At 45.9% G+C, this 25,125-nt stretch overlaps 2 protein-coding genes across 2 annotated transcripts in view; one reads left to right on the forward strand and one right to left on the reverse strand.

Annotated features, from left to right (window-relative positions):
* Window positions 1–13,884, reverse strand: part of MID1 (midline 1) — a 586,156-nt gene extending 572,272 nt beyond the window's left edge. The window contains exon 1 of the mRNA XM_045472348.1: window positions 13,655–13,884. The gene's annotated coding sequence lies outside the window, so the exon portion shown is untranslated. The remainder of the gene's footprint in view (window positions 1–13,654) is intronic.
* A 152-nt stretch (window positions 13,885–14,036) lies between these two features.
* LOC123595111 (holocytochrome c-type synthase) lies at window positions 14,037–24,927 on the forward strand. Its single transcript, XM_045472355.1, has 7 exons — window positions 14,037–14,193; window positions 14,768–14,911; window positions 16,968–17,119; window positions 19,452–19,600; window positions 20,448–20,567; window positions 22,904–22,990; window positions 23,552–24,927. Exons 2-7 carry the CDS (start codon window positions 14,800–14,802, stop codon window positions 23,748–23,750), a joined length of 819 nt encoding a protein of 272 aa, XP_045328311.1. The 5' UTR covers window positions 14,037–14,193; window positions 14,768–14,799; the 3' UTR covers window positions 23,751–24,927.
* Window positions 24,928–25,125: the final 198 nt, after the last annotated feature.

The raw sequence follows: 25,125 nt of genomic DNA on the forward strand, positions 1-25,125 counted from the left end.
AGAGCCTGGTAAGGGGCTCAAACCCAAGGACGGTGAGATCATGACCTGAGCTGAAATCAAGAGTAGGGTGCTTAACCGACTGAGCCACCCGGGTGCCCCTCAAATCTCTTTTAGATCCCAGTGGCCTGGGGGCCTCATTATTAGTGCCAAAGCACATCTTTTTGTGTGTGTCTAACATGTCTTACACATAGTAGGTGCTCAATAATTTGCTAAAAGCAAGGGAAAGGGGAATGGTGGGGAGAGAAGGCTTGAAGGAAGAAAGAGGAACAGGAGGAAGGGAGAGAGAGGGGAAAGAGCCGATAAGAAAGAAAGAAAGGAAAGGTAGAGAAAAGAATTATTTTACAACAGCCCAACGTTGCCTCTAATAAACACTACCCAACAATGCAATACTCACTGGTCCTGCTTTGCAAATCACCTAAGCATGCTGCTAAGGTTTCTTTCCAGGGACAAAACTTTCATAAAACAAATTCATCTATTGGAGTTAAAGGTTTAAAGTGATGGTTTCTATGGGGCGCCTGGGTGGCTCAGTCGGTTGGGCGTCTCACTTCGGCTCAGGTCATGATCTCACAGTCCGTGAGTTCGGGACCCGCATCGGGCTCTGTGCTGACAGCCCAGAGCCTGGAGCCTGTTTCGGATTCTGTGTCTCCCTCTCTCTCTACCCCTCCTCCACTCATGCTCTGTCTCTCTCTGTCTCAAAAATAAATAAACATTAAAAAAAATTAAAGTGATGGTTTCCAGTGTTTTCTTATAGTTTGGGGGCAGACTGAGCCGTTCACCGTGAAAATAAAATAATTAACCACTGGTATAAGACGCAGTCTATTCTACTTCACCTGACACAACAAAATATGTATTGCACGGCACTCACGAGGACTGCCACATTTCCACGTTAGCAGCCACTCCTCACTGCGGCACTGCAGAAAGGCTCACCTGGGGACAAGCGTGTTCGCACAGGGGAGCTCTTATAGGTGGGCCTCAAACCACATCAGTGCACATGCTCCCTTCTCACTTCGGGTGGCTCAGTGCTCAGCGCTGCAATACCACAAAAAGCAATGAATTAAACGATGCGGCCGCTTTGTGCAATCATCGAGGAATTAAAAAAAAAATCAATCGAGCATATTATTATTACTGAAATTATGTAAATAAAGGTAGGGGCACTGGCATCACCTGGGCACTTGTGAGGACTAGAAACAGATTCTCACGCTCCACCTAGACTTACTGAATCAGAATCCACATTTTCCCATGATCCCGGAGGGATGTGTATGCACACTCAAGTATGAGAAGCGTTGGTCCAAACTATAAAATCAAAAGCCCAGGCGTGCAGGCATACACATATGATTTTAAGACCACAGAATGTTTTATTATCAACTCACCACGTTTTATATAATAGGTATTTAATAAATTCACCCTTAAGCAAAGTTTAAGCCATTGGCAGCTAGGCCTGGCCTCCCTATCCCCTGGAGCTCAAGATCTGATTCACTTGAATCTCCAGATCCATAGAAGATCAAGTTTCCCTAAGTTATATGATACTTCCCAGGGACTCATGTTCCCGTGGTCACCTCTGCCTCTGGGCTCCTCTTTCTGGCTGTGCCGGCTCAGTTCACATCAACTTAGATCGGAAACAACCCCTTTATCCTCTCCTGTGGAAGTCCATTCACCAAAGCATTTGTTGATTTTGTTACATCTCATAGTAAAACAGAGACATATGCATTCTTTGCGCACATGATTTAAGAAAACTCTATTTATGCCACTATAAAAGTTAACGCGATGTTTAATGGATAAGTAATGCGAGAAGCGTTCCCATAAAATTTTGACGTGTCCACTACCACTTCTATTATTTCATATTTTGCTGGAAATCCCAAGCCCGTGCAACTAAGAGGACAGAGAAATGACAGGCCTGAGGATCGGAAATGAGGAAGTAAAATTATTATTAGTGGAGATGCCATGAAAGAATTCCCAGAAGATCCAAGATCAACAAAAAATAAGACAAAAGGCAATAAGAGAATTCAAAACACCGCAGAACATAAGGTGAGCGTAGCCAAAAGCTTGCCTAAATATACCAACTCTAAGTCTGAAGACATAAGGAAAGAAAAGATTTCCCTTCCGTTGCAACAACTAGTTTAAATACCAAGAAATAATCTCAGCAAAATAATATCTAAGATTTGAAAAAACACTTTAAAATGATACTGAGGAACACAAAAGAACTCAACATTTGGGAAGGTGCTGCATCTTCATGTATAGGATAACTCATTTTTCTAAAGAGTTCTAGTCTTCTTAAATTAATATATAACTTTAACATAATCCTCACGAAATTACCATCCAGGTTTAAAAAAAAAAACTTGACCAGCCAACTACAAATTTCATTGAGAAATATAAACAAACAAAAGTATCAAGAAAAAACCTGAAAAAGAAGCGAAATGAGAGGCTACTGATTTGCCAGATGGTCCCAACACTTCAACTAGTGTTCACCGATGCAACAATGGCTCAGGGTAAAGTCCAAAAATTGGTCCGAGAACTCACGGGGATTTAGCGTCATAATAATGAGGAGACATCCCAAATCTAGTATATGTGAAGGGGTATCTGGGGGCATAGTTTATTGGATAAATCATCCCAGGACAATTGAGTAAATGTCTGAAAAATATAGAGGGATTGGAACTGTAACTTATTCCTTACACCGGGATAAATTTCAAATATATTGATGTTTGAAAATAAAAAGTGAAAACTTATAAAAATTTGAGAAAAAAATATGAAAGGATTTATTTAAGGCTTAAAAGAGTACTTTGAACTATGCTCCAATACCCAGAAACCATAAAAGACTGAAAATGAAGGTGCACAAAAATTACTCAAAGCAAAACTTACCACAAGCGAAAACACAAGAAAAATGACAAACAGAAAATACGTCCACCTCCTTGTGATGGACTGAATTGTGTCCCACTCAAAATCCTCACGTTCAAGCCCTAACCCCAAATATCACTTCAGGGACAGTAATCTTCAGGGAGGTAACCGCAGTTAAATGAAATCATATGGAATTAGACAAATATCGTATGATTTCACTTACACGTGAAATCTGAAAAACAAGCAAACAAACAAAACAAAAGCCATGGATCCAGAGAACAGACTGGTGGTTATCAGAGGGGAAGGCAGGTTCAGGATGATGATGGATGGTAACCAGCCTTATTGTGGCGATCACTTGGTAGTGTATACAAATACTGAATTATTGTGTTGTACATCTGAAACTGCTATAATGCTATATACCAATATTAGTGAAAAAATAAACAAAGACAGTTAAATGAGGTCATAAAGGTGAGCTCCTGCTCTGATAGGACTGGCGTCCTTACAGGAAGACATACGAGAGAGCTCCCTCTCTGCACGTGCAGAGAGGAGAAGTGAGGACACAGCGAGACAGTGGCCATCTATAAGGCCAGGAAGACAGCCCTGATGGCAGGCTGATAGTCACTGGACTTCCAGCCTCCAGACCTATGAGAAAAAAAATTTCTGTAGTTTAATCTACACAGCCTATGTTTTCCTGTTATATGGCAGCCCAAACAGACTAATACACTCATATTTTAGAAAAAGAGTTGATTTCTTCTTTTTTTTAATGTTTCTTTTGTTTTTGAGACAGAGAGAGAGAGAGAGAGAGAGCGAGCATGAACGGGGTTGGGGTGAGGGGAGGCAGAGAGAGAGGGAGACACAGACTCCGAAGCAGGCTCCAGGCTCCGAGCTGTCAGCATAGAGCCTGACACAGGACTTGAACCCATGAACCACAAGATCATGACCTGAGCCGAAGTCAGACACTTAACCGACTGAGCCACCCAGGCGCCCCTGCCTTTAACTTTTTAAGGTATAAACCACACTTAAGGATCTCTCAACATGATTTTTCTTTTAGAGGGGAAGAACATAGTAGACTATACTAGTTATCTGAAATCACCATCTTACTGTATAAAGAGAAAACTAAGCTGTAGAAAGCAAGTAGACAGGGAGTAAAAGAAATGGCTGCTGATTTTGAGAAATATACTGGTTTAGGAGGGCAAGATGAGTTCAGGGTCGGACATACCGCAGTTGTGATGACAACGGTTATCTAGGCAGTGAAATCCAAGAAGCAATTCGGAACACAGAACTGAAACTCAGGAAAGCGAGAGCCGGTTGCAAACAAAGAAATGTAAATCATCAGGTATGGTTGGATGTTAAAGCCACAAGTATGAATGATGACATCCACCAAGGCTTTTGTTTTTCTCTGCTATCATTCTACATTTACCAGAAAATCTTCTGACTTTAGTTGGGTTTCACTACTAGGAAGAGAATGCTTGACTAGCCAACATATACACACACACACACACACACACACACACACACACACACACACACACACTCCTGCTTCCTTGGTAGTTTCATTTCTTGTTGGAGGCAGTGTGAGTTAATACAGAGAAGTAAAAATGGGGGGGGGGGGCGGAATCAAGAAGGTGAGGTAGGAGTGGCTGTAGAGGAAGGATGAGAAGGCTCTCTTAAGTAATTTGGACTCACTCAAAAGTGGGATTGAAGAGGGGGAACTTGGCTCAGTAGGTTAAGCCTCCAGCTCTTGATTTCGGCTCAGGTCATGATATCATGGTTCGAGGGATTGAGCCCCGCATTGGGCTCTGCTCTGACAGAGCAGAGCCTGCGTGGGATTGTTTCTCTCCCTTTCTCTGCGTCTCCTCTGCCCACATACTCTCTCACTCTCTCTCTCTCTCAAAATAAATAATTTTTTTTAAAAAGTGGCATTGAAGAATTAAAGCCACAAAAGACAAGGTGATAAACCATTCTCTATCACCACCACATCAGACATACTTTTCCAAGAAATATGCTTTAGGGGATATCAAAATTCATATTTTAACTCTTGAATCCTAATAGGTATAGATATTTGTGATACTATCTTATTGCATGGTTTCCTTACGCAATGAAAACCAAAGATACACACACACACACACACACACACACACATAATTAATTCATTTTTAGAGGTTATGTTAAAAGACCCCAGACTCATAAAAAGAAAACAAAAGCTTGAAACTTACTGCGTGGCAATAGTATGTCCTCTGAAGCTATGACAATGGTATTGAAAATACTAAACAGAATGATAACCTCTAGCAATCCAATTTTACTGGCAACAAATCCCTTTGGAGAAAAGTAGCATTTGTTTCAATGAGTGAGAGGCAGCCCTGGCCCTTGATATAGACGTGAGATAGACATGGTGCCTCTGAGTACAGAAGGTGGGCCCTGATGAATAAGGAACCCTGAGCTATAAGGGGAGGTGGGGGCTGGCTGTGTCTTAGAACTGTGTCTTGGGAACTTGCTTCATTCATTCAGGCCTTAGCAAAGACTGTGCAATTCATTGCCAGTGTTGGCAAGGAATCAAGTGAAGGTCTCCAGGCATATAAGCACAGTGGTGAAGAGCAAAGTTGAGAATACAAATTCTTCCTATTGTCAGGTCAAATAACTTCTTTTCAAAATCCTTCTATGGGGGAGCCTGGGTGGCTCAGTTAAGCCTCCAACTTCAGCTCAGGTCATGATCTCAGTGGCTCCTGAGTTCAAGTCCCTGGTCGGGCTCTGTGCTGACGGCTCAGAGCCTGGAACCTGCTTTGGATTCTGTGTCTTCCTCTCTCTCTCTCTGCCCCTCCCCTGCTTGCAAGCTCTCTGTCTCTCAAAAATAAATAAAAATTAAAAAAATAATAATAAAATAAAATCCTTCTATGGCTTCATAGAAAAGGGGGAATTGTGGGAAAGAATGGGGAATTGTGGGATGCAAAAGTAATTGTGGGAGAGAACAGAGAATTTTGGGGCACCAGAGGGATTGTGGCAGAGAAGAGAGGATGGTGGGAAACAAGGGAACTGTGGGAGAGAAACAAGAATGGTGGGAAACGAGAGGAATTGTGGGAGAAAACAGGGAATGCTGGGAGGTAACAGACAATGGTGGGGAATGAGTAGAATTGTAGGAGAGAACGGAGAATTGTGGGGGACCAGTGGGAGATAAGAGAAAGTGGTGGGAACCAAAGGAAATTATGGGAGAGAATAGAGAATTGTGGAGCACCAGATAGAGTGTGGGAGAGTACAGAGAATGGTGGGAAATGAGGGGAATTATGGGAGAGAACAGGGGATGGTGGGAAACAAGGGGAATTGTGGGAGATAACAGAGGATGATGGGAAACGAGAGGAATTGTGGGAGAGAACAGGGAATTGTGGGAAGTAACGGAGGATGGTGGGAAGCCAGGGAAACTGTGGGAGAGAATGGAGAATTGTGGGGGACCAGATGGATTGTGGGAGAGAATAGAAAATGGTGGGATACGAAAGGAATCATGGGAGAGAACAGGGAATTGTGGGGGACCAGAGGACTTGTGGGGGAGAATAGAGAATGGTGGGATAGAAGGGAAATCATGGGAGAGAACAGGGAATTGTGGGGGACCAGAGGAATTGTGGGAGAGAACAGAGAATGATGGGAAATGAGGGGAATCATGGGAGAGATCACAGAATTATGGGGGACCAGAGGACTTGAGGGAGAGAACAGAGAATGATGGGAAATGAGGGGAATCATGGGAGAGAGCACGGAATTATGGGGGACCAGCGGACTTGTGGGAGGGAACAGAGGATAGTGGGAAATGAGGGGAACTACGGGAGAGAACAGGGGATGGTGGGAAACAAGGGGAATTGTGGGAGATAACAGAGGATGGTGGGAAAGGAGAGGAATTGTGGGAGAGAACAGGGAATTGTGGGAAGTAACAGAGCATGGTGGGAAGCCAGGGGAACTGTGGGAGAGAATGGAGAATTGTGGGGGACCAGATGGATTGTGGGAGAGAATAGAGAATGGTGGGATAGGAGAGGAATCATTGGAAAGAACAGGGAATTGTGGGGGACCAAATGGATTATGGGAGAGAATAGAGAATGGTGGGACAGGAGGGGAATCATGGGAGAGAACAGGGAATTGTGGGGGACCAGAGGAATTGTGGGAGAACACAGAAAATGATGGGAAATGAGGGAATTATGGGAGAGAGCACAGAATTATGGGGACCAGAGGACTTGTGGGAGGGAACAGAGGATAGTGGGAAATGAGGGGAACTATGGGAGAGAAGAGGGGATGGTGGGAAACAAGGGGAATTGTGGGAGATAACAGGGAATTGTGGGAGAGAACAGAGGATGGTGGGAAGCCAAGGGAACTGTGGGAGAGAATGGAGAACTGTGGGGGACCAGATGGATTATGGGAAAGAACAGAGGATGGTGGGAAATGAGGGGGACTGTGGGAGAAAAGAGTGAATTGTGGGAAACCAGATGGATTGTGGAAGAGAACAGAGAATGGTGGGAAACAAGGGGAATCTTGGGAGAGAACAAGGAATTGTGGGGGACCAGATGGATTATGGGAGAGAACAGAGGATGGTGGGATAGGAGGGGAATCATGGAAGAGAACAGGGAATTGTGGGGGACCAGAGGACTTGTGGGAGAGAACAGAGGATGGTGGGAAATGAGGGAAAATGTGAGAGAGAACAGGGAATTGTGGGAGACCAAAGGAACTGTGGGAGGGAACAGAGGATGGTGGGAAATGAGAGGAATTGTGGGAGACAACAGGGAATTGTGGGAAGTAACAGAATGGTGGAAAAGGAGGGGAATTGTGGGAGAGAATAGAGGATGGTGGGAAATGCAGAGAATTGTGGAAGAGAACAGAGAATTGTCGGGGGCCAGAGGAATTGTGGGACAGAACAGAGAACTGTGGGAGATAAGGGGAATTGTGGGAGAGAACAGAGAATTGTAAGAAGAAAAAAAGATAATTGTGAGAACAAGAATTGTGGGAGAAAAGAGAGTATTATGGGAAAAGAGAATTGTGAGAGATAATGGTGTATTGGGTAAGAGACTAAAGAATTGTAGGAAATTAAGGGAATTGTGAGAGAAACAATTACAGGAAATAAGAGAACTGTGGGAGAGAATAAAGAATTGTGCTTGAGAGGGAATTGTTGGGAAGAACAGAATTGTACTTGAGAGAGGGAATTTTAGGAAAGAACAGGGAATGTGGGGCAAAAGGGAATTGTTGGAGTGACAGGGAAATGTGGTAGTCACAAGGGAAAGGGAGGAAAGGGAAAGGGAGGCAGGAAAAGGAGGCAGGAAAGGGAGAATTGTGGGGAAAACAGAATTGTGGGAGACAAGAGGAAATTGAGGAAAAAACAATTGTTGGAAAGAATGGGGAATTATAGGAAACAAGGGGAATTCTGTGAAAGAATGGGGAATCGTGGAAAACAATAGGGAATTGTGGATGTGACAGAGGATTTTGGGAGACACATGGAATTATGAGAGGGAGAGGAGAATTGTAGGAGAGATGGAGAATTGTGGCAGAGAATTATCATTGTGGAGAAAAAATAGAAATGTGGAATAAAAGGGCAACTCTGGGAATAAGAGAATTGTCGGAGAGATGTGGAATTGTGGGAGAGAACAGAAAATTGTGGGAAAGAATAGAGAATTGTGCTTGAGACAGGAGATGGTAGGGAAATCAATTTCATTTCCATACACTAATAATGAACTATCAGTGAGAGAAAGTAAGAAAATAATTCATTTACAATTGCATCAAGAAGAATAAAATATCTAGGAATAAATTCAACCAAAATGGTGAAAGACCTGTATATTAAAAACTATACGATATTAATGAAAGACATAGAAGAGGACACAAATAAATGGAAAGATATTCCGTACTCATGGATTGGAAGAATCAATATTGTTGAAAGGTCCATACTACCCAAAGCATTCTACAGACTAAATGCAATCCCTACCAAAATTCTACTGGCATTTTTCACAGAAATAGAACAAACACTCCTAAAATGTGTATGGATCCACAAAAGATCTTGAATAGCCAAAGCGATCTTGAGAAAGAACAAAGCTGGGGGCATTATACCTTCTGATTCCAAACTACGTTACAAAGCTATAGTAATCAAAACAGTATGGTACCGGCATAAAGACAGACATCTAGAAAAATAGAACAGCATCGAGACCCCAGAAATAAACCCATGCATACATGGTCAATTGACTTATGACAAAGGAGCTAAGACTAAGGGAAAAGACCGTCTTTTCAATAAATGGTCCTGGGAATACTGGACAGCCACATGCAAAAGAATGAAACTGGACCACTTTCTTACATCATACACGAAAATTAACTCAAAATGAACATAAGACCTGAAATCATAAAACTCCTAGGAGAAAACATAGGCAGTAAGCTCCTCGACGTCAGTCTTGGAGATAATGTTTTTGATTTGACGCCATAAGCAAAAGCAACAAAAGTAAAAGTAAACAAGTAACAATGAACATCAAACTAAATAGCTTCCGCGCAGCAAAGGAAAACATCAACAAAATACAAAGGCAACCTACCAAATGGGAGAAATATTTGTGAATCATGTATCTGATAAGGCGTTAACAGCCAAAATATATAAAGCACTCATACGACTCAATAAGAAAAAAAATCCGTGAAAAACTGGGCAGAAGAACTGAATAGACATTTTCCTAAAGACAGACAGATGGTCAACAGCTACCGGAAAAGGTGCTGAACATCAGTGATCATCAGGGAAATGCAAATCGACCCAAGTGAGATTTCACTTCACATCTATCTATTGGAAAGATTACTCTCAAAAAAACCAGAGATAACATGTTGGATGTGGAGAAAAGGGGACCCTTGTGAACTGCTGAATGTAAACTAACGTAGCCACTATGGAAAACATTATGGGGGTGTCTCAGAAAATTCAAAATAGAACTTCCCTATGATCCGGCAATTCCGATGCGTATTTATCCAAAGGAAATGACTAACTCAAAAAGATACATGCACTCCTCTGTTCACTGCAGCATTATTTACCATAGCCAAAACATGAGAGCAACCCAGGCATCCATCAGTGGACAAATGGGTAAAAAAAATATGACACACACATACACCCACGCACTGTAATACTATTCAGCCACATAAAAGAAGGCAATCCTGCAATTTGTGACAACGTGGAAATACCTTAAGGGCATTTTATAGAGTGAAATAAGTCCGACAGAGAAATACAAATACTGTATGATCCCACTTATATGTGAAAGCTACAAATAAAAAACTCATAGATGGAACAGCTTGGTGGTTGCCAGAGACTGGATGTGGGGATGGGATGAAACAGACAAAAGTGGTCAAAAGGGATGAACTTGTAGTTATAAAATAAATGAAGTGCTGGGGATATAATGTACAGCATGGTGACTACTGTTAACAATACTGTCTTGTATTCTTGAAGTTGCTAAGAAAGATCTCAGAAGTTCTCATCAGAAGAAAAAAAAAGTTTATAACTGTGTGGTGATGGATGTTAGCTAGACTTATTGTGGTGAACATTTCACAGTATTTACATATATCCAATCACTATGTTGTACACCTGAAACTAATATAACATTATCTGTCAATTATATCGCAATTAAAAAAATTTTTTTAAAAACCTGCCACAAAAATTGTGGGAAAGACAGGGAGTTATGGAATAAAGAGAGAATTCCGGGAAACAACAGAGAATTGTGTGAGACGGGAAATTGTGGGAGATCATAAAAAATTGTGGGAGACATGGAAGACGGGGAATTCTGGGAAAGGGCAGAATTGTTGCAGAGGGAATTGTGGACAAACTGGGGAATTGTGAAAAGGAGGAAGATTATGAGAGGGCAGAGAATCAGGGAGAGTAGAGAATTGTGGGAGAGATGAAGAATTATAAAGGAATCAGGGAATTATGGGGAAAAAGGAGAATCGGGCACAAGACAGAGAACTGTGGGAGCTCTAAGAACTATAAAAGCAACACTTTGTAAACATAAGCAACTGTAGGTTTGGAAAGGAGATTTAGTTTACTGCAACCAGTCATAAATTCAGTTTGTAATTTCCAAAGAGCTTCAGTTTTTCCTCTCTGCTAAACCCTTGGGTCTGACAGCAGGAGTTCATTTCACATTACCATGGATTGGCAAACCCACAGGCGCTGCCTTGTAGAGGCGGACGTACACACACAGGCACATACACACACATACATACTCACACACATGCTTGTACATACACACACAAAAGCACACACATATACACACATGTGCACACACGTCTTGGAAATTTCAAACGGGAACAGAAATAAACTAGAATTTATGGTTGGACAAAATTTTAAGCCTTATAAAAAATAACACAAGACGAAAAAGTGATAGGATAACATAAGAAAATTAGAGTGTCAGCTAGGAATCCAACATACGAGTAACAGAGGTTCCTTCAAAGAAAGGATGAAGAGAGTAAGAGTGGAGCAAAGTTAAAAGAAAATTAATCATCCGAGAAAATATCCCCAATGTGAAGGTTATAGGTTTCCAGAATGAATGGTCCCATCAAGTGCCAAGCCAGTGAAAGCAAAGAGGTCTATATCAAGGCACATCTTTTCCAGACACTGGAAGAAAGTTAAAAATAATGTTGACAGAAAGAAAAGAAATGACATTTGACTTTTCAACCTCAACCATGGAAACTAAAAGACAATGAAGTAACCGCTTAACAGTTCTGAGAGAAATGCTTCCAAACCTAGAATTGTATTTCCAAACTACCAATCAATTGGAAGGGTAAAACAGTTTCTGATTTTCAAGACCTCAAAAACCGATGTGCTCCCAAAACAATGCCAAGAAGAATACACGGTATCCAAGAGCCCGAGATCCAGCAAAGGATAAGAAAGGGCAGAAAGAAAATCCCAAGAAGACGAAGGGGGGCAGAAGTCATTTCCAGTTTACAATTGAGCAGCTGCGGCAGCAGTGCGGTGCTTATCTGTGAGATATTTCCCTTATCTCCAAGAGGAAAAAGGAAACATACATTAGTCGATATCTTTAAATGCACTGAGAGGAGATTTACAATGCAGACAAGAAACTTAGGGATAACCTAAAAATCAAAAAAGACAACGGGGCGGGGAGGCAAGGAGTGAATTCCATTGAAAAAGTACAAGGGAAAAAAAAAATCATCTTTGGTCAGAACAAATATTTCCATAGTCACAATAATGTAAATACGAAACGGTGACGTATCCCAAACCATATAACTATTGGCATAGGGGAGGGACCCGTGTGTGTGTGTCGGCATGTTGTTTGGAACATGGACGGAAAACTAGAAGAAACAGCTAAAGAGCAGTAAGTCTTTGCCTGGGGAGAGTGGGCGCTGCGGTTGAAAGTGTCCCCCCAGTCTCTCCACCCACCTACAGCTCTCCTTAATGCCTGTTTGGTAGCTCCTTGTCTATAAAGCATCCTTGTTACTTTCCTTCGTAAGCACTTCCGGCACATCACCCTTTAACAGTCACTTCTTCCCTTTTCCTCCACCAGTCAGAGCATACACGTACTGACATGTAAATATGGTTATTTGTGTGCCCGTCTCTCCCATTACCAGGGGTTTTTGGCCTTGTGGTGCCAATATGCCCCTTTGGACTGTGAAGTCTATGAGTATTTTCGCAGAATAATATTCTTACGTGCATAAAACAAACTACAAGAAATTAAAGAAATCAACGATAGTGGAATATAGTTACCGTCAGATTTTAGAAAAACAGATTTTGATTGCTAAAGATCTGGCTCCCCAGGAAATATGCACGGATATAATATAGTTTTTAATATGCTGTCTTGAGCCAGTTTTGAAGCCCCAGCTAGAGGCTGGTCAGCTCCCCTTCTTGAGCAGCTAAGTCCACACCTGCCGACCAAGTGTCATTGGGCTCCCATACTCTGAGCCACCAGACACCCGCCCCCATCAGCCCAGGGCCAGGTCCCACCCAGCCCTGTGCTCTAACTCGCTGAGATTATTCAAATTAACCAGTCCTGAATCTGCTTACCCCACCTCACCTATTTCTTCCCATGAACACCATAATAAAGGCTTCTGCCCCCCAGTTTCCCCCTCTCCCTCTGGCTCAAGAAAGACTCTAGTGCTCACACGTGTGGCACCCCCGGTGTGATATGTACTCCCTCTCTCGGAGTCTCTGAGTATAATAAACTATATTTTCAATGGCAGTTGTTTCCTGATCTGTTGACCTCACCAAATCTAAATAATAATAATAACGAAGCTGATTAAAACAGCTGAGACTCCAAGATTTGGGCTAGGAATGCTCTCGCAAACCGCAGTGAGAGAGTGACAGAAGGTCTGGGCAAAGGGGAGAAGTTGAATGCGAGGCAGCCACAATGGAAACCTCAGCCACTGAAGCTGGGATGGCCCTTCCAAGTTATTCCCCTTGAGGCTAGGACCTGGGCCTCCCGGACCCTTGCAGACACCACTCAAAGGCTGCAGCCCATCCCCAAGGGAGGGGATGTGATTTTTGCCCGAGGCAGCTCAGCTCTTTTTGGCCCAGGGCTATTGCTGGAGAGAGACCCAGCCTAGTGGCTGCAGCTGCTAACACCCTCAGCACCCAGGAGATGGCCTGCCCCGCCCTGAAGGCGGGGTGACACGGATAGACAGATGCTTCTTATTAACACTTTTTAAGTAACAAGATAAAGTGATCTTAATTTCAAAGTAGCGATGAACAGTATTTTAAGACAGAAACCCCCGTTATTTAGGACATCATTTCTCTGTGATTTCTATTAGTGCACATACAGCTAACGCTACTAGGATTTGTTGCCTGCATTCCTGATGGAAAAAAAATACTAAATTTCTCTTAGAGGTAAGTGAAAATACAGACCTTCAAGTCCACACACCCAGTTAAGAAGGCCTTGGGAGCTGGAACCTTGATTTGTTCATTTTGGGATCTCCGGAGTCGGCCACCTACTGATGCTACTTGAGTCATTACTATAATTCAAACTGACGGGATACAATTTAAAAGCCGGAAATTTTAAAACTAACTCCTCCAAAGCAACCCCTCTGCGGCTTAAAGGAGCCATGGGCAACCTCACCCTAGGGAAGTCTCTGGCCCAGCCAGAACTCTCCCGGCCCGCGCTGGTTAGGAGGGGCGGGGCCAGGGAGCGGCCCTCGCGCTTATAGGTCGAGGCGGGAAGGGGCGGGGTCCGCTCCTCCGTGATCGACGGAAGCCGTTCCTCCTCAGCCCGCGCCCCGCCTCCCGCGCTCCCGGAAGTCCCGCCTTCGGAAAAGGAAGTAGCGGTGCGCTCGAACGCCAGCGGTGACCGCGAAGGCAACGGTGACCGAGAGAGGAGAAGGCGGCGGTGGCGGGCTAGCGGTTAGAGGCGGGGCCGGCTCCTCGGAGCGGCCCGGGACTGGAGTCAGGTGCGGAGGGGCAGGCTGGCCGAGGCCGGTGGGTTTTGGGGTCCCGGGACAGGGGTCCCAGGTGAGACACGCAGGGACCGCGTGAAGAAGCCTTTGGCCGCGTCCTCCCGTCCGCGGTCCTTTCCTTCCTCCTCGAATCCCTTTTCTGCCCCGTACCCTTCCCTCATTCCCAGTCCTTGGTTAAGCCCGGGTCTGGGGTTCTGGTCTGGGGTTCTGGTCTGGGCTGCCCTCTCCCATCTGGATCACCACTTTGAGGACCCCCTGCTCCCTAGACCTACACCCCCCTCTCTGTGGTGTAGTTTCTCAGGGGCGCCCTCACCTCACCCCCAAAATCCGGACATCTTAGAAACGTGCGTCTAAAGAGTGGTGTGGTGTAGATTTCACACTAGTATTTCCTAAAGGGGTTAATGTATTAAAGCTCTCCCTCAAAGTGGATACCCTGCCCTGTAGGTTTACAACAGGATGACAAGGGGGAGGAACAAGGGTTGGGCAGATTAAGAATACCAAGGGAGTGGTCAGAGGCCAGGCATCAGCATTAATCGGTTTCTTTGCTTTTTGGCACGTGTGAGTTTAGAATTGTTTGGATTCGGCCTCGCGGTTCCAACCATGGGTTTGTCTGCGTCTACCCCTGCTGTTGCAGTTCAGACCTCAAATGCTTCTGATCATCAGACGGCATCCCCGCCTTCAGGATGCCCCATGCATGAAGGGAAAATGAAAGGTAATCGACCCTATGTCTAGAAAACAAAAACAAAAGGGAATTCCCAAAAGGATTAGGATAGTGCGTGAGAGTGAAGTGATTGCTCCATACCTTAGCTCTTACCCCCCAAAGTTTGCCATCAGCGGTTCTCAGCCTGGGTGGCCACCCCTCCACCCCCCCCCCCCCAGGGGACATGTGGCGGTGTCTGGAAGCATTTTGGTTTGTCAAAACTGAGAGGACGTGGTGCATGTAGTGAGTAGAAGGCAGGAGCCCCGCTAAACACCCTGGAGTGCACAGCACACGCCTGCAACAAAGAATCACCTGGCCCCGCATGTCAAGAGTGCTATACTGCCTTTCCCCTCTACCATTCAAAGTGTCAATCTTTTCTGGGTCACTGATCCCAGCTTGCTGTTAGAAAACACCTGCTTTGTCTGCATCTGTCTCCATTCTTCTTATATGGAGAAACCCTGGAAGAGCGCTGTGTCTATAAACGTGTGGCCTGAAAAACACTTGCTTGCCTTGTAGTCTTTCATTGCCTTGGTCAGTCAGCAAGAATTTACCCACCGCCCACTCTTCGCCAAGCACTGGTGGGTTTTGTTTGTTTTTGCACTGAGAGAACAGCAACATACAGAACACAAAAAACTTCTGCCTAATGGAGTTCACGTTCTCATCTTCATAATCCTGTGTGGTAGGTTTTCTCCCTATTTTATGGTTCTGGAAATTTAGAAGTCTCACAGCTAATAAGCAGCAGAGCCAGCAGAAACTCTGTGACCTGGGGCAGATCATAGAGCCCTAAACAGGCTTTGATTTCATTTACCGTGTATCCAAAAGAGCTGTCGGCCTGATTTGTTTGCATTAGTAAAGAATGCGGGTATTTGTAGGTGACTAAAGGGGCTACTGGTATTTTCTAACAGCCAGCTGGGATCAGTGACCCAGAAAAGATTGGCACTTTGAATGGTAGAGAGGAAAGGCAGTATAGCAAGTCTCTGTTCAGCCCTCAACTGGGCAGCTATACAAGATCCTAGTGAGAATGAGGGTCTGGGAGGAGAATCGGAGGACAGGAAGTGAAAGGAAACTTGTCTTTGGCGTGTAGGTCATCCAGAGTATTCTTGGTGTTACTGCTGCTTCCTGACACAGGGATTCCTTACTCGGGCAGCTGTCTTCCCGGGCCATGGCTCTCCTGGTGCCTGCGCCTCTCTTGAGTCTAAGACCAGCTTCTCAGTCCCCACACTTGCTTCCATTAGCACCCTGGAACCTTGGGCATCAACTGCCCTTCTCACTGCTGCTCTTATAGGTTCAGACCTTCCCTTTGAAGTGGCATCTGGGTCCTATGCGGATTGTGGACCGTTTTCTTTAATATATGCCTTTTGTTGCTAAATGTTTGCTATCTACCCATGAGGAATAGAACCTTGGCCAAGGAGTAGTTTTCTGTGCCTTGTTTCCATCCTAGAGCAAACACAAGCAGGGTGGCATTCAGACTTTTCTCCAGGAGCCTTTTTGAGGGCTCCTTTGTTCATTTTCATCTCCTGTGTTCAGTACCTGAGAGAAGGTATCAGGAAGCCAGGCCTCTGGTGTCCTGATCGGGGCTGGGCCTTTTCTGGAACTTGTGAATAGACAGGGAGATTTGGTAAAACGTGGCCGACCCCCCACTTAGGTTCCTCTGCAACAGCTCGCTGCTGGGAGCCCAAGCAGGTACCTTCCAGCCCATTACTAAAACCATGGAACGAACGATATGTTCCTTTGCAAGTGTTGAGATTTTTTTTTTTTTGTATAGTTGTGCTGAGGGCATGGCACAATAAGGGAGTGAGTACCCATTTCTCTTTCAAGGGGAGAATAAATACATAGAGCCTTCTCCTGGTCTTTAGGATCTTAGAATGTTAGCTAGCTTAGCTCTTGGCAGCTTGAAACAGTATGGTAACAGTGTTACCACAAAGTAACACTTTTTCAGTACCCTTCCAAGTTATTCCCCCTTTGATGGTGATCCCTGGTCAGAAATCTAGCTCTTTAGGGCCCGGATTGAGAGAGCTAGATGTCCTGCCTTTGTGGTCACACTGTTTTTACACTTCGTTTACTTCAGGCTGTCCAGTGAGTGCGGAGCCACCTGAGCCAACTTGTGAGAACAAAACGAGCTCTGTGCCCACCCACCAGGACCGTGCATATGAGTACGTGGAGTGCCCTGTCACCGGCGCCGTGGCCGGCAGTAAGGAGGACCTGGACCCTTCTAACCTGGTAATTCACGTTCGGCCCCCCTCCCCACAACTTGTCATACAGAGATGCCTTTGTGGACTCCCAGGACAAATCGCTGGCTGCTAGGATTGATTCTCTCTTCCTCTTAAGATACAGAAGTCTCATATTCCATCCACACTGAAAATCTAGAAGGCATTTCTAAGTATCGTTTGAGAGGGTGCCTGAAAAAGAAAACAGTGCCCACCAAGTGCCAGAGTAGGTTGACTGGAAAGAAGCCACACCACAGGAATAGTTCTTTGGGGATAAGTGGAAGGCAGGAAGTCCCATGAGGAGTGCAGTTAGGATTGGTAAAGGTGCTTCTGGTCTTGGGAAACCTCATAGGCGTGAGGCTGATGAGGGCACTTTTTCCAGCCCAGCTGGGTGCCAGCCTGCGTGAGAGTCACTGGTGTGGTACAGCGTCCCGTGGCAGCCACCAGTGGGATGGCGTGACAAAGCAAGGCTAAGACTAGCACGGCCTCACTACATTTTGCGATAGTGTGGGAGGTGGAGGCTTCCTGTTTGGAATCCCATTTTAATGGAGAGACAGACAGACTCAGATCTGTAGTTTAGAAGGCCAGAACAGAGTTCTTAGAAGGCCATGGTTACCAAAAGTATTTAGAAATCTTGGCCAACATTTGAAGGAACTAGAAATACTTAGTCTGGAAGAGAAGGGCTGTGATATATATGTGTGTGTGTTCGTGTGTGTGTATGTTATGTATGTAACGATACCAGCAACTAGGTGGCTTGTACAGACATTTATTCTCACAGTTCCAGAGGTTGAGAAGTCCTCTTGGAAGGTGCCAGCAGCTTCAGTCAATTTGGAGGGACACAGACATTCAGCCTCAGCACTCAGTAATGACCCTGCCAAACTCTAAGGACACTGCCATGTTGAGAAGGAAAGTGGACAAGATCAGGGCTTCTCTGCCTTAGCACCGTTGACATTGAGGCTGGTGGGTTCCTTGCGGTGGGGGCTGTCCTGTGCTCCATAGGATATTTAGCGGCTTCCCTAGTCTTTACCCACCAGTTGCCAGTGGGACCCTCTTTACTCGGTCATGACAACCTAATGTGTCTCCTGACATTTCTAAAAGTGCCCTCGTTAGACTACTGTTCCAGGTAACAGTAGTTACTAGGGAACAGTACTGCTGTTAGAGAACAGCCTAGTGGTTCAGAACATGGGCCTTTTGGAATCCCACAGACTTAGACTCTTACCCCATGGGATCGTTACACGTAGTAAGAGTGTTAATAACAGCCGGCGTTTCTTTTAGTCGCATCCGTAGCCCTCACACTAAGCACCATACACGCTTTTGAGTAATTCTCATAACCACCCTGTGCAGCCAGTAGTGTCAGCGTCCCCGTTTTTAGAGCGGAAGCCACTGAGAATGATCAAGCGTGCGGTTCGGCCTGCATCGCTCAGCCAGCATGTGGCAGATCCCAGACTGAATCCCACCTGCCTCTGATGCGAGTCCTTAAACCCACTGTGGTGACCGTGCACATCATTCTAACCAGGGGCCACGTTGTGACTTAATAATAAATGCGGATCTGCTCGAAAATCCCGCATACTTCCAACACAGAAAAAGTTCTGTGCCAGGGGTTCTCAGCCTGGCTTGATGTTTGCCCTCGGGAGGACCCTCGTTGTCACGACTCGGGAGGAGGGGTACTGTTGGGTAGAGACCAGGGAGGTTGCCAAATACCCTACAGTGCTCAGAACAGACCCCCGTAACCAAAAGTTGTCCGGCCCCAAATGGCAGCGGTGCCCGGGGCGAGAGCCCCTGGTCCAGGGCAAGTGTTTGCACAGCACTGTTGCCGCCCTTATGTCTGGGAGGAAGGATTCTTCCCCTCCTTCCAGTCCGCCAGCATGCCGGCGTCACTGCTCCTCTCTAATGTGTTCAGCCCAAAGACGGAAAGCATCAGCAGGATCATAAAAGCAAAGAACATGTAAAAAGAAAGTGGTGGTCTACATGTATCTTCTGAGACTCTTCCTCAGAAGACCAGGCGTTTTTGAAGAGCCCGTCATCGAAAGGGCTTTAGAAATGTCTGCAGTCACAGTAATCATTTTTACTTCTTAATCCTTGGGGAGAAAGAGACAGAAAATGTAGCCACAGTGTGTACCTACCGTTTGTGAGAACTCCTTAACAAGGAAAAACAACTTTAGAACTAGAACTCTTCAGAACAACCAAATCAGCTGGCAGGTCTGAAATCGTGATGTCACTGGCTTGATAGGGAACCTGTGCCTCATGTGTGATGATGCACCGCTTTCCAGAATGTCGTCGATTATATTGTTTGTTTCCACTTTGTGTCTATTTCCAACATTTAAAAACCCGCTCACCTTGTTTAGATGCCGCCACCCAACCAGATGCCGGCCCCAGATCAGCCATTTGCGCTGTCTACGGTGAGGGAGGAGTCATCCATTCCGAGAGCAGATTCAGACAAAAAGTGGGTTTATCCTTCTGAACAGATGTTCTGGAACGCAATGTTACGCAAAGGGTGAGTGAGCATGTTAGGGTATAAATTTGCTCATCAAGTTCATCTAAGAATGAAATGTTAAAGAGGTTTTTATCCCCAAAACATATAGTAAATTTTCATAAGCTAGACAGTATATAACATTCAGCCGATTTTTCAGACCTACGAGAACGTCAGTACAAAGGCCAGCGTATCAGTCAGGGTTCTCTGGAGAAACAGAACTAACGGGGTGTGTGTCTCTACAGATGTAAAGAGATTTATTGTAAGGAATTGACTTCACGTGATCATGGAGGCTGAGAAGTCCCACGATCTGCAGTCATCAGGCTGGAGACCCAGGACAGCTGATGTATAGTTTGAGTCTAAAAGCTGGCAGGCTGGAGACCCAAAAACTGTTGTTTTCATTCCAGTCCAAAGGCCCAAAAAAACCATATCCCGGCTCGCAGGCAGTCAGGCAGGAAAAGTTCCCTATTATTTGCAAGAGGCTCATTCTTTTATTTAGACCTTCAACTGATCAGATGAGGCCCACCCACATTAGGGAGGGCACTCTGTTTTACCCATTTAAAGCTTATTTTCCTCCAAAATGCTCTCACAGACATACCCAGAGTAATGTTTGACCAAACATCTGGGCCCCCCATGGCCCAGTCAACTTGACACACGAGATTAACTTATAGCCAGTAATAGATGTTTAAAAATTCTATGATGTGAAGTACTTAGAAAAAGCTAATCAGTGGTACTGACTGAAAAAGTGTTACTTTATGGTTCCTTGATCTGTGTGCAAGTGGTTTTTGGTAACTTGGTGAAACGAATATGTGGGTTGATTTTATCGCGTGATCAGTAACGTTATCAAGTTCTACCAAATGTCCTTTCCTAGGTGGAAGTGGAAGGATGACGATATTAGTCAGAGAGATATGTACAATATCATCAAAATTCACAATCAGAATAACGAGCAAGCCTGGAAGGAGATTTTGAAGTGGGAAGCCCTTCATGCTGCGTAAGTATGTCTGAGAGCTTAAAAAAAAAAAAAAAAAAAAACATTTTTCCGACATCTTTCTTATTTGGGCTCTGCTTTCTAGAGTTTTAACGTTGTATTCAAACAGTGTGCTGTTGTAATACAACATTTTAGGTGGTAGGTCTGTTTCGGTGACAGTTGTGTGACAGACCCGCTCCCACCCAGCTGCGTGAAACGGCAACCATTTTATTATGCTTGTGGATTCATTGGGTCCCGAGTGCAGAAAGGACAGAGCAGGGGTGGCTCATCTCTGCTCACAACGCCTAGGGCCGCAGCCAGGCTCTGATCGGGGATGGGCTTGACGGCCGTGGGCCAGGATCCTCTGCAGGCTGGACCATTTCCTCACCTGGTGACTGGTGTTGGCTGTCAGCCAGGACACCTGCCCCTGGCTGCTTCGGCTTCCTCACGCCATGGTGACTGGGTTCCGAGACCTAGTGTTCCAGAAAACTCCAGGGAAGCTACATCTCCCTTGATGACCTGGCCTCGGCAGTCCCGGAGCATCACAAGCCTGCCCTGGTTCAGGGGAAGGGGCCGTGGTGCCCGCCTCTCAGTGGGAGGAATGTCACAGTACACGGAAGGCACATGGGGTGGGAGATGGCCCGGTGCTGTGCCCCAAGAGTGAGGAGAAGAGCAGTTCCGTTCCCTCAGCATCACTGAACCCCCATCAGGACCAGACGTCAGGAGAGGTCTCAGCAGTGGGCCTTTCCCTCGGGGGAACAGGTGCAGCAGTCACGTGTGTGTTGGCAGTGGTGGGCCGGAGGTCTGTGGGAGCCGGGGCCCCTAGCCCCAGGGATTCTAATTCAGTAGGTCTGCGATGAGGCCCAGACTTGGCATTTCTAGAAAGACATAGATGCCGCCGGTCTGCAGAGTCCACCTCCAGAACCATAGGGGTGGGGGATGTCTGCACAGAAAGCCAGATTGTATCATCATTGGGGGATTACATTTTAAATTTGTGATAAAATGGGATTAACTTCTTGGCTATAGTCCACTTAATGATTTCGTTAAGGTATCCCAGTTTTTAAATATTTGAACTCTGAGATTCATTAGTAGCCCTCCGTGGGTGTCACTGCTGGACACCAGGCCTGGGAGGGGTCCGTGCGAGGAGGGAACGGCAGGGCACCCAGGACTCTCCTCAGCGACCCGAGACCAGCAGGAGCCATGTTCCCAGCTCACCGATGAAGCCACCCACAGGTGTCTGCAGTGACTAAAAGCCCACTGTAATGAAAGCCACCTGCCAACTACTTGCAGCGTGACTTTGGAGCAGAGAGAGACCAGGAGAAGTCTACTTTGTCAGTTTCACCCCTTTCCTAGTCATTTTCCGGGGTCCCTCAAAATTAAGTTGGCCCTTTAAAGACACATGCTACAGCCTCCAGGAGAAAGCTTGCCTGGGTCGAGTTTACTTCTTTGCTGGCGACCCTCTTGAGATGCTAGCAAATGGTTCGTAAAGGAAGTACAGGAACTCGGATGGGCCTCGGGCAGGGCTTGGTTACACTGGGGCTGGTTTTCTCCCCCCACCCCGTCATTAGGGCTGCCAAGGCTGAAGCCTGTCCTCAGGGTGACAGCAGCTAACAAGACAGGTGGCCTCGTATATCCTGACATGAAGAGCCGGCCCATCGCTGATTTCGTTTGTTCCTAGGGATTCAGCCAGCATTCTTCTTCATAAAGGCTTTGTTCACTGGTTTCAAATGAAAGAAGAGTAGGATTTTCTTCTGTTCGTCTTTTTTTTTTTTTTTTTTTTTTTTTCAATGTTTATTTATTTTTGGGACAGAGAGAGACAGAGCATGAACGGGGGAGGGGCAGAGAGAGAGGGAGACACAGAATCGGAAACAGGCTCCAGGCTCTGAGCCATCAGCCCAGAGCCCGACGCAGGGCTCGAACTCACGGACCGCGAGATCGTGACCTGGCTGAAGTCGGACGCTTAACCGACTGCGCCACCCAGGCGCCCCTCTTCTGTTCGTCTTAAAAAACCCAGCTGCAGCATGTGAAAAGTGTCATGCCCACTACTTAACCTTTTATCTTTTTCCTAAGAACGTTTCCCTTTCCACCAAATGTAAAGTCCATTTCCTCACTCCTGGAAAGAAACAGCGCAGATATTTGGAATGAAGTGGAAGGAGTGGAACAGACTTGACCCTGAAATAAAGAGCAGTATTTTTAACGAAAAGGGATATTTCTCTGAATTGTTTTCGAAGTTCTCTCACTCTGTAAATGTGATACATAAAACGCACACAGAAAAACGTGTGTTGTTGAAAAACTGCAACATCGCATTTCTCAGAGGGGGGAAATATTTTAATAGGCTTTTCTTGTTGGCGAATTTCTAGGGAGTGTCCTTGTGGTCCATCGTTGATCCGGTTCGGAGGTAAAGCGAAAGAGTACTCACCAAGGGCAAGAATCCGTTCCTGGATGGGGTGAGTGGCGGCGTACAAATGTTATTTTACACGCCTCGGGTCAGGATCAGCTTTCTCTTGGCACCTAAAGCAGACAGCCTCAGGACTGCAGTTCCGTCTTGCAAAACTCAGTGCTCAGCTGCAGGTTTCTTCCTCTCCCTCAAGTGTGCCCAGTGGTGGGCAGATTTATTAGGGTTTTGTGACTTGGCCCCTGTCTGATTATCGTAACACGGAATTCACTTGTCCTCCGTGTTCTCGGATCTGTCCTCTCGCTCCTTCCCGTGGTCTCTGTGCATCTGAACGCTCCGCGTCCCTCTCTGTTCCTCCAGCGTAGACAGACTCAGCTCATGCTTGGATCGCTGCAGCGCCTCCTGGGACCTCCCCGGCCCGGGGCTCTTTTTCTGTCCGCTGCTGCTCTGCAGACAAACGAGCCCTCATCTGACCTGGGCTGGGCTCATCGCAGCTCTTCAGCAGCGTCTCCCTTCAGCGCAGCAGACCGATCCTCTGAGGCTCACCTCCCCGGTTGGGCGTGTGACCCCGAGAGCAAGCGCTTTCACGCTCACGAGCATGTTTTCGTTTCAGGTACGAGTTGCCTTTTGACAGGCACGACTGGATCATCAACCGCTGTGGGACAGAAGTCAGGTATGTCATCGACTACTACGACGGCGGCGAAGTTAACCAGGACTACCAGTTCACCATCCTGGACGTCCGGCCCGCTTTGGATTCTTTTTCGGCGGTGTGGGACAGGATGAAGGTCGCGTGGTGGCGCTGGACCTCGTAACCACCGCTCCGTTAGCGATGGGAAAATACGAGCTATTTTTTTCCTGAGCGATACATTAAACTCTTCCCCAAACCGAATTGCTCTTGTGATGTAATGGGAATGTCAGGTGGGTCGTGACACTGTATACCTAGTGAGGGTCCCATGCACCGTGTTCTTTTGTTTTCACCTCATAGTTTATGCCAGATCATTCTAGGTTTCCTTCCCACTTGGCCTCAGTGGGAAGCAGTCCCTTGGGTTTTCCTTTCGCCGCAGTATTGCCCGGGCATTTAATCTAGAAGAGTGAACAACCTCACATGTTCATGAGGAAGAGTAAGGAAAAAAGGGGCTCCCTTCCAATTTTAAGAAAGGTTCTTTTCCGGAGGTTGTGCCGTCATCCGTACGGTTTAGGAGTGCACCCTTAGGAAAACGCAGAGGTGTGCCCTGGGATCGCGCTCGGCAAAACTAAGGCGCGTCTCAGCTCCACGGAGTCTCGGTTGTGAGAATCTCTCAGGCTGGGCCTTGTTAGAGAATAGTTTCAAGACCCGCATGATTTGATGATGCTCCTGCATTGGTGTATATGTTCTCACTTTTTAAATATGTCCATTTCGATTCCTGCCATCCTGGTACGGAACTCCGCTCCCGCAAGCAGGTCTCGTTGCCCGTGACATTGGACGTGTTCTCCCTGCTCCGAGTCCCATGTCTTCTCCTGCCTGAAGCCCTCCCTCCGGTCAGCCTAACCCGAACCTTAGAGATTTGGTGCAAGTCACAGCGCCAGGACGGTCCCTCTCGAAGACAGGATCCTATTCTGTTGAGTGTTAGAATTCACAAGAAGAGTATTTTCCCAGATACGGAATGTTTGTATCAACTCACCGTCTCGGTGCAGATGTTTTTTTGCAGGGAGCTCTAAGTTTGCCGTTGAAATGCTTTTCTGCCCGTGATTCCTAAACTGGCTGTTCTGCTTAGAGCAGCACGTTACTGTTCTCTTAAGCATTGCCAATGTTAACCCGTTTGATGTACCTTGAATCTGTAATGTTAGGTTAATGGAAGGAACTGGCAGTCTGCAGCGATTCACGTGACATGGAATTTCTTGGTTGTGTCGGTATTGTGTGGTGTTTTCAAAATCCGACAGCTCTGAACTCTTCTACGTGTCAAAATATTTGTATATTTTAAAATAAAATAAAGCTGATAGTTAACAGGTTTTGATGTTAAGAGTAACTTCACATCTCCCGGCCATTTCTCCAGACAGAAATCACCTGTGCAGAAGTGACGCCGTAGTCTCCCTGGTAGCAGCCGTTTTGTCATCCGTGAGTCACATTGGTAAACTCCTGAGAAAAGTAATAACCGCTGGCAGTTTTTTGGCCCTACGTGCCATTGAGTGAGTGTAGGATAAGGTGTT

The sequence above is a fragment of the Leopardus geoffroyi genome, chromosome X, assembly GCF_018350155.1.
Source record: "Leopardus geoffroyi isolate Oge1 chromosome X, O.geoffroyi_Oge1_pat1.0, whole genome shotgun sequence".
Lineage (NCBI taxonomy): Eukaryota > Metazoa > Chordata > Mammalia > Carnivora > Felidae > Leopardus > Leopardus geoffroyi.